Raw genomic sequence first — 12,536 nt, forward strand, 5'->3', positions numbered from 1 at the left:
AGCAGCAGGCAATCTGTAGCCCAGCTCATACACACGGCTTTCCTTCCTAATCCACTATTTCCTAATGTTGAACACACTGTGGTTAGATTTGTGTTTGTGAGTCATGATGTTGGTTTTGTGTTTGCTTTCAAGTAATATTACATTGAATTTCTCTTCAGTCTATAACTTAAAAGATTCATTCTAATGGTGCTTAGTTTGGGGTAACTACATTTTGGATTAAAAAAAAGCTTTAATATCTAACTGAGTGAGCCAGCGGCACTGATTGCAGATCAGTTAAATGTAGGCATAGATTTAAACCAGGGTTATAACTTTATTATACCTTTTTATTGATCACCTATCAAGTTGCCTCGGTTCAGCCATAAATCTTGCAATAAAAGTAAACGTTTATGAACTTAGAAATCTTGTATTTAACTTATGTATTTAGTGTTTTAATGTTACCAGTGAATATTATGAATGTGACCTCAAAGCAAATAAATTTAAGAACATTAAAACGGTTTAAAAATCCTCTCCGCAATCTTAAGTCTTTAGTTTAACGTCAGCTTTATGGGTGGCATTTGAAGTTGAATCTGAACAATGTTTGTACGGGTCACTTTATGACACATAAAAGCATGCAGATACATGTTAAAGCATCAGAATAAAGGAAAACGTGTCGTCACTATGAGATTTACCGTGGCATGATTGTTGGTCATTTTCACACACGACAGCCTATAGAGATTACACAGAACGTTACAAAAAAACAAGAAACCCAATGTAAACATCCTTAGCATGTGTTAGCTTGTTTGTTAGCATATGCAGAGAAATGTAACATTTATGAACATGTTAATCATATACATTTTGACGTTTGTGGTTTTTTTTAATTATTAAATGCAGTTAGCTTTATTTACCTTCCAACAAAATGATGATACCTTTTAAGAGAACGACTACAAAACCCGATAGAATGCTTTTAATAAAACCACATTTTTCACCTCATTTTTTATGATTAATGGATGAGTTTCATTCAGAAATGAGGTTTGTTGAATTGAAATATATTATTCATTGATTTTCCATTTTTTAAAGTGCAGAATTAATGCTGGAACTCGATACATGAAAGTATTTCATTTTATTTCCATGCATGTGGCTGTAGTGGTCTTGGTGAGGTTAAAACTAATATAGCTAAATCGGGCAGACGAACTAGAATATAGTATAATCAAGACCGGACTTGATTGAATTTTTATTTGTGAAGGAGGGAAGGAAAGAAGGAAGGGAACTGAAAAGTGTATGAAGTTCTTGCTGAGTTGGGGTCCTGGTTTAACATCTGTCCACACCCGCAGCAGTGTTCATGTCTTCCTTCTCTGCTATTCCCCATCGCACCTTTTTCCTCCAGGTCTACGAGAGCAAGCTGCAAGAACTACAAAAACAGGTGGAGCAAATAGCAGAAACTCCCGATGAGGAGGAGGAGGAAGAGGAAGAAGAGGAAGGTAAGCCGTTGTAGAAATGTCTTTAGTCTTGCTGACTGGAGTAAAACATTCAGAGCAGGTATACTGTTAGTTTAGCTTTTTAAAGTGGGTAGAGTATAAAGTTATATTATTAGCTTTGTGTTTTCTCTGCAGTACCGTGGACACAGCACGAGTTTGAACTCGCTCAGTGGGCCTTTAGAAAGTGGAGATACCACCAGTTCACCTCACTAAGAGACCAGCTGTGGGGCAATGCTGTATACCTGAAGGAAGCGAATGCCATCAGTGTAGAACTCAAAAAGAAGGTACAAATCAGTAGAGTCTTTAACACTGGTCTGCATGATTGAATGTCAGGATATTTTCATTTTCTTATTTATTCATTTTTGCTGAGTCAGCCAGTCAAAAATACTCCTCATCTCTCTTAACCCATTGTCCCAAATCACTTATAGTTGAGTTCTCTAATTCAAAACTACTTACATGACCCCAGCAGCAAAGGTCTTAGGATGAGCCAGACATGAGAGAAAGTCTTACCTAAACTGTGCTTATATAGTTTGATCCAGCTTTCCAGAATGTATACAGTAAAATGTCAGCTTAGTGCAGGGGTGTAAAACTCTGGCCCGCGAGATCATAACAAATGTGCATAACAGCTGGCTAGCTGCATGCTCTGCTAATACTACAAATCCCAGAATGCCTTGCCACTGTGTTGACGCGTACAGTAGTCATGAACAGCAAGCGCCCCATATTCTCTGTTGGCAGTCGTTAACAACCATGCTACAGTCACATCGGGCAAGTTAATTCTACCCTCCACAAAAATGGCCAAACGAAAGATGGACGAATGTAATGTACGAATATAAAGGACAGACCTGTTGGTCTTGTGTGCTAACAGAGCTAACGTGTCTGTAACGAAAGAATATAACATAAGAAGACACTACGACATGAAACATTATGAGAAGTATAAGGACCTGGACGTAAAGAAGAAGCTCCAGAAGGCGGAGGAGATGAAAAAAGTCTTTTTCTATGAAAGCTAAATCAAAAAGTGAAGCTGCTGTAAAGGCTGTAAAGCTTTATTGTGGCAGCAAAGATTGCAAAATCTTCCCGGTGCTTTAATGAGGGAGAGTTTTGTCAAAAAGTGTGTCGTCAAAGTTTGCGAAATGAACACCACTGATGTGTCTTTTATTTCAAGTGTAATTTCTTATGTGTTTGTAATATCAAGCTCTGGTTGTTCCAAATCCTGTATTTAAGCAAAACTAAAGTTTGTTTCCACGTAAACAATGTTGAACATTATATATCAGTTGCAGTTAATTTTTCAATAAATATTCAGTTTGGCTCGTGACTTTATCTCAGTTTTATATTTTGGCCCACTGTGAATTTGAGTTTGACACCCCTGGCTTAGTGGTTAAGATGTTGGACTACTGATTGGCAGGTTGTGAGCTCAGATAACTTCTTTTGACTCTCCTGAGGTAAATGCCACACTGGATAACGGTGTCTTCTAGGAAAAAGTGTATTTTGCCTAGTATTTAGTGCTCCCCTAACAACTTTCGTAGGTTTCCATTGTCTGAGAGCTCTGAGTCAACAGATTTCTGTTGTTTTCTTAAATAATTTCATTGAAAATGTTCACTGTGATAACAACGTATATGCTAGAGATTCTGGATTAAGACAGAATATAAGAATAGCATAAAGTCTTGTATGTTATACTCCTCCTGAGTACGTAGAGTATGTTAGATTAATGACAGAACCTCATCACTATTTACTCATGCTTTCAATTTAAGTGGCCTCACAAAACAGCTGAGCAAAGCAAAGAGTCTAATCTAAGTCTGTTTCTGCTGGGCTTTGATTTACTGGGCGATGTGAGGCAGCATATGGACTAGGTGATAAATCTGAGTGTTTAGTTGTGAGCTGTAAGAGAGCAGTGTGTAGGGATGGCGTTTGACTCCTCCTCTGTCCGGTCTTCAATGATTTACTCTCTGATTACGCATAGTCTCCGGTTGCTGCAGGTGGATTTTAAACCATGGAAAAAAGAGCAGACTCCTTCATTTTGTCATGGCCCTCTTCTCTATTTTGGTTCACCATTCTTTTAATTTATGTGCTTTCTTTCTCTCTGCTTGATTTATACTGCCTCATCTACTGCCGTGACTATTTTAGTGATTAAAATGAAAGGGTCACAGTTAGTTCAGTTTTTATGTTCTTCTTCACTAACAATGTTTAACTGTGTGTTCTGTTTGTCTTTGAAGGTCCAATTCCAGTTTGTGCTTCTGACAGACACGCTGTACTCCCCACTTCCACCTGAGCTTTTGCCTCCTGAGCCAGAGAAGGAGCGTGACTCCAGGCCTTTCCCTCGTACCGTGGTGGCTGTGGAGGTCCAGGACTTGAAGAATGGAGCCACTCACTATTGGTCTCTGGAGAAGCTCAAGTAAGTCCACTAGTCCTCCAGCCATCTGGACCATTGTTACATAAAGCATAAAGCTGATGGAGGGCTTCTCTCAAAGAAACCTGACTTGCATTTCAGTAGACTTTTAAAAGAGCCACAATGTAATTGCCTGAAAATCAGAAGAAGCCCCATTTTAGCAGAACTGGCCCTCTGAATTAAACACTGAGAACATATAAAGGCATGCTTCACTGCTCTTTAGTTGAATACAATGTAAAGTTCGCCCTCTGAGGCGACTTCTGATTGCATTGTGTTTCCGTGGTCTTTAAGGCAAAGGCTGGAGCAGATGCGAGAGATGTACGACCGTGCAGGAGAAATGACCTCCTCCAATCAGGAGGACGGGGAGGGTCCTCTGACCGGCAGTGACCCATTCTACGATCGTTTCCACTGGTTCAAGCTAGTAGGAAGGTATGTTACTAATGTTACAAACTCATCGTGTGACTTTAGGCCTGAAACGTCAGCATTCATTTGAGTTGACCAAAGTGAACAAAAACATATATGCTATATTAGTTAATTCATTTTTTTTTATTTGATAAATTCATTTTAATGTGTATACACAGTGAGGGTGAATGGCTGAAACATTCTGAATAAAGTTTCCCTTTAGGAATTCTTTCTTATGAATCATTCATGAGTGGTTTGTTTATTTCACACCCCAATGCACTCTCAAGTAAACAAGGTGTGAGGCCTTTTGTTAAGAAGTCATTTCATTTCATTTGTCATCTATGTTTGTGTATTTTTGCTTTCACTGTTATAATGTGATATATTTTTTAATTCTTTACTCATTTTTTTTTTAAATTACTCATCATGTGTGTTTTTTCACTGTATTATCATTTATCACATATATTTGGTCATAATCATTTGTATTTTATTCAAATCCTTTTTTTGTATTGTCATTCATCATTTTTATACATATTCTCCATTTTTATTCTTATTTATTTATTTATTTAATTTATTTATTTATTTATTTACAAAATGTTACTTCATTTGTTTCTGTATTCATTTTCCTGTAATATTCATTGCGCATCGATTTTGGAATTCCGTTTCATGATTCATGTTCCTAGTTTAGGCAAACGGTCCATGATTGAGTTTGTGGTTTAGCAGTAATGTCATTCCAATACTTCTGTAATTTGAACATTATGCTGTATAAGAGTAAAAAATGCACTCTACTATGGAAAAAAAAGAAAAAAAAAACAACTTGCACTGTATTTAGCTCACCGATCTTCCACGGCTGCGTGAACGAGCACCTGGCTGACCGCACGCCCTCGCCCACCTTCTCCACGGCCGACTCGGACATCACCGAGCTGGCTGATGAGAGGCAGAGCGAGATGGATGATTTCATGGATGACGAAGCCTTCGTGGACGACACCAGCTCTGACGCGGGCACCGAGGAAGGCTCGGATATCTTCAGTGACGGCCAAGATCCCTTCTATGACCGCTCACCCTGGTTCACACTCGTGGGAAGGTTGGTGAGAGGGGAGAGACAGAGAGAGGGAGAGAGCACGTGGCTCTGCGTCTACACATCTGACACACATTGCAGCACTTTAAAGAGTGGATTTCATTAATGAAGTCATTTAATTATTTTAACTAAGCACAACATTAGCTGGTAAATGCTGTTTATGCACCATTCACTCTCTTAGGGGAAAATGCTCTTTGCCTGGATAATGCTTATAAATTGCTGAAGAGAAGATTGTAGGGTTGAATATAACAGGGTTTTTCTAAGTAGGATAAACTAAAAATTCCCTTAGGCAGCTAGATTGAAACTTGAAACTATACATTTATAAGTATGCGTTTTTAATTGCTAGTGGTGGCTCAGGGTTTAATCACCCAGCACCACCAAACTGACATCGTGCAAGGCCTTAATCCCTTTGTGCTCCGGGGGACGCTGTATCATGGCTATGATAATGATACAGCTGTAATAATATATTTAAGTCATATATTAAATGACTTTAAATATCAAATTATATAAACAGCCTGTCAATTATTTAAAAAAAATCTAGCATTTATTGTATCTGTCATAGCTGGCTAGTTTGTCAGCTTGAGACATGAACATGAAAGCTGAAAGCTACTAATATTTACTTAGATGAAAACAACAATGAGAAAAGCTCTAGGGGGAAAAAATCAATACTTCTGCAAGTTATTGCTTTAAAGAGCAGGTTGTAATTTTTTTAGAGCCCCCTGCAGCCTGTAATGAGAATTGCAATTGCTCTTTGATAAGCAACTGTGGAGATCATTTACAGGAAGAAAAAATATAAAAATAGATGTGGAAAGAGAGTATTAATGCAATTTGCAAATCCGTGGTTTTATAAATGATCTTTAAAATTATATAATAATAGCAGGTTTGCACCTTGTGAGTTGATTTGCTTAGGTGCATGAATTTGAAGGCTTCCTAGTTTGCAAACTACTTTACAGGCAGGTCATGTAGCTTTCTGACGCTTGTTTTGATCAGAGGAAATGGACTCGAGCAGAGCTGGAGTAGAATGTAGAGGCTGCTGTCTGCTCTCCCTCCCTTCTGTGCTCAAAGCCTGTTTCTCCTCATACCATCAGAGCACTGACTGCATTAACCTCCGCCACTAAAACCTCATTCAGTGTCTTTTTGTCTTTTTACTTTGGTGTGATATTTGCTTTAGTCTGTATTAAACACATTTTTATTTGCTGTAGATTCATTAATTTGTTATTTTTGGATTATTGTTTTAATGCCTTGTCTGATTCAGTCTGCTGTATGAGGGAGAGGGAGACAGAGAGACAGACAAACAGAAGGGGCGTCTGGGTCGACGCAGAGTGACTCAGGTTCAATGCCACTGCTGCTCTGCCAAGATCACGTCTTTGCTGTTTTAGCCTTCAGGCTCTATCACTGCACTTCAACGGTGCACAAAACAGCACTATTTGTCCTCAGGGTTTTGGGGTTTAATTTTATTTTTTTTACATTTTACAATAATGTCGTTTTAATATCTCACTTGCTAGGTCAAGCAGGAGACCGAGATTCTAAAATTCAAACTTTTCTGGGGGAAAGAAAAAGATAAAATGATCATAAGTTGTTATTGTGCACACAATTGTCCTGATGAAAATGTCTCAGTTGGATCAGATATAATTTTAGAGACATGATGTCTAGTGCTCTGTTAATAAAGTGCATGTAGGTCCTGCAGGGTGTGAGTCACCTCCAGTAACACTAACGCTTTGGTTCTGAGAAATGAGCTTGTGTGTATATCATCCTAATACATCTGTATGTTTCGTTTGTGGTTGTCAGTGCATTAATCGTTTGGGCTACTTCTCTTCCCTTAGAGCATTTGTGTACCTGAGTAACCTGCTGTACTCCGTGCCCCTGGTGCACCGCGTGGCTGTAGTGACGGAGAAAGGCGAGGTGCGAGGGTTCCTGCGTGTGGGTGTGCAGGCCATCGCAGGTGAGAACTGTCGTGCGGTGACTTCTCGTGACTCTTGAGACATAAAGGAACAACCAATCATGCATACTGTATTAACCTTCATAACTAATGTGAAGGAATTCTGAGTTACTTCATCTCCATTGAGAGAGATGCAGTATTGAGTTATTTCTTTAGAGTTTCCAGCTCTCACATCTTTCAACAGTTAATGTTGCCATTTTATTTTATTTCTTCTAGTAAATATAATGTGGAAAATTAGAGCAGAAAAAGAAATAAATCAAATTACTAGTAAACCTGCCTTGTGGTCTAGAATGTTTGTCGTAACTGGATCGGCTTCTAGTTGGTCATTTTATAGACATGCCCCTAACTCTTCTTTACATCCTCTTAAACCTATATGAGGATTATTTGGCATGTTTATAGAGTTAACTTGTCTTTTGAAAGTGCGTTTGAAAGTTTGAGACCATGACAGCACTTGCTAATGCTCAAATCGGACCACTTTAAATCGGGGGGGGGCTCAATGAGCACATGATGTTTAACACCAAACATTTATTTAACAGAGCTTTTTCCATAAATCTTACCTAATGCACTATTGAGGTTGAGTTGCAACTTTTATGCCAATCCAACCATCAGTACCATTATGGAATAACAGGAATAAACTACAATATTGCACCAATTATCAAATTCATATCAGGTTTTCTCAACATTTCTCAAAGATTTCCATATTGGCTCATGCTCTTCGGGTCACCACGCGATGAAATTGGATTGTTTTTGAATTGCCTTTAAGTTTTTCCATTGCTTTTTCTTACTTCTTAAGTTTTTGTTTCAGCTGATGAGGAGGCTCCTGATTACGGTTCTGGTGTCCGTCAGTCTGGCACAGCTAAAATCTCTTTTGATGATGAGTATTTCAAAAAGGTAAAACTCATTCTCGGGCATGATATTAAGCTGAACTGTAACTTTACTCCTTGTACAGTGCTCATTGTAGGATGCCTGGAAACACTGAGAGAATATGTCTCACTGATGGGTTTTTGAGCCTGTGCTTGTATAATATGCATGAGTGTTATTCTAGGCCTGGGCCTTTGCCTGGGGATTCTTAGAATTCAATTAACAGTGTGCTTTATATTAACTTGGACAAATAAGGCTTGACATTTTTGTCAGTGTGCGAGACATTTCAAGATTTTTTCAATTGGATCTTGTTTGGTGATTTCGGTTCAGTTCAGTTCTTGCTTCTTCTCTCTGTTTATCCAGACTGAGTTCTCTTCCATGGTTCTGACCCATTCTGGTCTTTCTATGGAGGAGTTGCGTATTGTGGAAGGACAAGGACAAAGTTCAGAAGTTATCACCCCCTCTGAAGAGATGAACAGGATCAATGACATGGGTAAGAAAGGGGTTGAGGATCAGCTGGTGACCTGAATCATTCTGCAGCTCATGTGTTTAAAGGCATGTGTTTTATGTCTCAGATCTGAAGCTGGGGAACATAGATGGTAAGCTTGGCCAGTCAGATGGTGTGATTGGTCAGCTGGATGTGGGCAGCATCTTTACTTTCCGCGTCACTGTTCTGCAGGCCACTGGCATCCCCCCAGAGTACGCCGACATCTTCTGCCAGTTCAAGTGAGTCAGTCTGTCTCCATGGAAACCTCTTTCTTACACAGCGTTCTGTTAAATAAAACGTGCACGCACACATCATGCTTCACTCTGTAAGCTTATAATCCTGTAATCAACAGCTTCCTCCATCGTCATGATGAAGCTTTCAGTACTGAACCACTGAAGAACACAGGAAAAGGCTCCCCACTGGGCTTTTACCACGTCCAGAATGTGAGTGAATATTAAATATAAAAAGGATGACAAGAAATCTCTAGAAATTTCTATCTGGAAAATATCTACATATGACGCATACATATGAATTTGAAGAGTCTTTTAATCTCAGCAGTCTATACAGTTCGTGATCAACAATCGGAAGGATCTGAACAACTATTCAAAGTGATTTCACAGTATCAGAAGGAAAACGCTAAATGTACTCGGCTTTCTCACAAACTCATAAATTCGAATGACCAGGTCATTCGAATTTAAAGATGTAGCTAATTAAGTCTTACAATATTGACACGAAGCAGACGGATTCCTTTAGTTTGTGAAAGTTTTATGCTTTTGATACTGCAGAAATATAAGACAGTTATTACATTCACATTATTACATCAGTCAGACTCGAGTAAGTTTCTATAGATGATTGTTTTGAAAAGTCGGTTATTCCTTCAACAAATAATTCTATTATATATGTTAAAGCATTCGAAATAAATAAATTCCTGGAGTGTTCATTTAATTCCAGGCACCGGATCATCACACTCTCATAACTCTCTGTGACTTGTTTGTGCAGATTTCTGTGGAGGTCACAGAATCCTTTATCGAGTACATCAAGAGCAAGCCCATCGTGTTCGAAGTGTTTGGACATTACCAGCAGCACCCTCTGCACCGTCATGGGCAGGATGTAATCAGGTACATCATCTCTGTTCACCGTTCATACGCTGCTGAATATAATTACAGCAACCAGAGTGCTAATTATAGAAAAGATTATTATAATTACATCGCTAGTCATTAATTATTAGCTCTTTTTTTTTTATAATAGCTGCTTTTACTAGCTTTGGTTATTAAGATTATTTTACACTGTCTCGGCAGCAATCTGATGATTGTTATTCTCTTTCTTTAGCCCTCCACAGCCTTCTAGGAAGTACTACCCTCCACCCATGCCTCTCTCTAAACCTGGTACGACTTTTATATTAATTAATGAAATAAAATCTGTCTAGCAGATATGTATATGCCCTTAATGGAATTATCATTTGCATGACATTTGCATAATCATCTTCAGGCCATTTTTACACAACCGTCGTCATAGAATTAATTACGGATCATTAATTAACGAGAGTTAAAATATACCCCCAAACCGTAATGTCAATGCAATCTGTCCACAAAGAGTCGTGGGTTTCTTTAACCTGGCAGCAGACTGTGTTATTCCCGCCTGCTGGCGTTTGAGAGGAACGTATCTCTTTTGTGACCAAAAATAAAATAAGAGGCTGTAGCCTTGACATGTCATCTTTCTGTGCACTGAACCGATCTATTGCCACAACTCATCATCTTGGTGCACAGCTGATCTATCGCTGCACAAATGTGCCACTAGCTGTGTAGACATGGATGATTGGAAAAAGTTTTATAACTCTACAGTATGTGATGTATTGCGTCTGCTTGTATGGGTGTTGCTCACAACAGCGGTTATGAACAGTGTGGGGTTTTTTACTTACTCTATGCTGTACATGGCGTCTGCTGCTGCAGTCATTTATACTAGCATGCAAAGGCAAAATGCAGTAACCGTCAGGGCTGGGCTTTTAAAATCTATGTTTCTTTTGAAAGATTTATGTAAAGCCCTATTTAAACCGAGGAAGTGTGACAACTATGTCATTCTAAAAATTGGCAATAAAATGTACATCAGGGAATAGTAATTAATATCAATATTTACATCACATAAGATCCCTGTTTATCTTCTGGAAAAAGAGGTTTAGTACTTGAAGTGCTCAATGTTGTGTGTGGTTTTTTTTCTTCTTCCTTTTTTCTGCCTCATATCTCCATTTTTACATGCTTTCTCATTATATTTTGTCTTTGTCTCTCCATTTTTCCATTGCATTCAAAATCTGTCCTGCTACCCCTGACATTGCCTCTGAGGCAGATCATGCACGTAAGATCGAGCTGATCAGGTATTTGATGAGCGGCTATGTACACGGCCAGGTGCTGGAAACGCTGTCGGAGCACGCTAATGCTCTAGCTTCTACAGCCGTGGCCAGTTTAGAGAGTGGAGCAGATCAGCTGTCCCATTTCCCCTTCCTCCCCGTGCCCAATGGCCCGGTCCTCACCGTTCCCAAACATAATGGTTGGTACATGGTTTGCGTAGTATCTGGAGTTCTGTACTGTGCATTGAGATCCTTTGTAAGTGGCCTGTAGTGTTATATAGAAGGTAGTTACTTAGACTTGATCCTCTAGCTCCTCTTAATCGGATCCTTTCCAGCCACTGTGTCACTTGGATGTGTAGCAGATTGTGAACAGAATCTATGAAGTGAAAAATCCAGTGCATATAATCCCGAATATCTGAATATGAGCTCCTCTTTCAGCTGCAGTGGATTTTCTTGTGTTATTCCTCCCTAGCCATGAGTCCTAGTTTTTCTAGCTGCTTCTGCAGTGCAGATCAATTCAGCCTAAGTGCTTTACACCATCTGACCTCTATCGCTGGCCACTAAAGTAGACTTTCCCTCTTTTCCTCTGTGTACCCTGCCCTCAGCCAACTAGTAGTTTTCCTTTCAGGCTTGTGCTCTATCTCTCAGCTCTACCCCCATTAATGCTTTCACCATCGTATGACCGAGCAGAGCAGCACAGGAAGTGCCTTGTCTCTTCCAGCAGCCACTGATTAGCACACATTATTACACAATATTGATCTCGTTAAGTGGCAGATCAGATCAGAGCTAATCTTGTACATGCACATCTATCCAACAGCACTTAGTGTACTGTATGTAACTTTCTAAACATAATTACAGTTGTTCCAGTTTCTCATGAACTTTAGTAATCTTTACTATTGGAACTGTTAACTTAGTGCATTCTCTGAATACGTTCAAGAGGTTCTGCTTAAGATGTTTGTGAATGATTTAGTGATGAGCATTTGATTTTCCTCCCATGACCGCAGATACACAGTGCTTTACCTGGGATTTATCTCTAAAGAAGTAAAAACACACTCGTAGACCACAGACATATGAGCCAAAACGTTATAATGGTCCTTCCTGTGCCACCAAAACAGCTTCAGTCTATTGGGGTGTGGAATGTACAAGACCTCTAAAGGTGTACTGTGGAAGAAGAAGCCTTATGTCATATACATTACTGTATACTGAAATAATTTTCTTCATACAGTATATCCCAGCTTAGGAAGTTGCAGTTAGACAAATGGTCAGCCATGATGCAGCAGCCTGGAGCAGAGAGGCCTAAGGGACTTGCCTGGCAGTGCTGGGGCTTGAACCCCTAACATTACAGTCAACAACCCAGAGCCTTAACCATCTGTGCTACCACTGAAACCTGGTATCTATAAGTTCCGAGACAGCACCTCCGTGGATTGTATGTCTTTAAGCATCAAATTGATATCTAAACGGAATTTGGAGGCCAAGTCGACACCTTGAACTCTTCAAACCATTCCCGAAGCATCCTTTCCTGCAGAAAGCGGCTACTGCCGTCAGAGAATATCACTGCCATGCCTAACATATATCCCTGATCTTGACATGCACT

The 12,536-nt window shown here is 39.4% G+C and overlaps 1 protein-coding gene across 8 annotated transcripts in view; it reads left to right on the top strand.

Moving 5' to 3' along the window:
- Positions 1–12,536, top strand: part of kif1b (kinesin family member 1B) — a 77,033-nt gene that overhangs the window by 52,876 nt on the left and 11,621 nt on the right. For 5 of the 8 annotated variants that reach the window (XM_047807290.1, XM_047807291.1, XM_027170541.2 and 2 more), the window contains 12 exons: positions 1,364–1,457; positions 1,590–1,738; positions 3,665–3,843; positions 4,129–4,266; positions 5,069–5,320; positions 7,138–7,256; positions 8,059–8,144; positions 8,478–8,607; positions 8,690–8,840; positions 8,954–9,044; positions 9,601–9,719; positions 9,931–9,986. In XM_047807290.1, the coding sequence (XP_047663246.1) occupies positions 1,364–1,457; positions 1,590–1,738; positions 3,665–3,843; positions 4,129–4,266; positions 5,069–5,320; positions 7,138–7,256; positions 8,059–8,144; positions 8,478–8,607; positions 8,690–8,840; positions 8,954–9,044; positions 9,601–9,719; positions 9,931–9,986 (1,564 nt within the window). The remainder of the gene's footprint in view (positions 1–1,363; positions 1,458–1,589; positions 1,739–3,664; positions 3,844–4,128; positions 4,267–5,068; positions 5,321–7,137; positions 7,257–8,058; positions 8,145–8,477; positions 8,608–8,689; positions 8,841–8,953; positions 9,045–9,600; positions 9,720–9,930; positions 9,987–12,536) is intronic. The other 3 variants (XM_047807293.1, XM_047807292.1, XM_027170547.2) reach the window with 1 other exon arrangement.

Source organism: Tachysurus fulvidraco, chromosome 23, assembly GCF_022655615.1.
Source record: "Tachysurus fulvidraco isolate hzauxx_2018 chromosome 23, HZAU_PFXX_2.0, whole genome shotgun sequence".
Taxonomy (NCBI): Eukaryota; Metazoa; Chordata; class Actinopteri; order Siluriformes; family Bagridae; genus Tachysurus; species Tachysurus fulvidraco.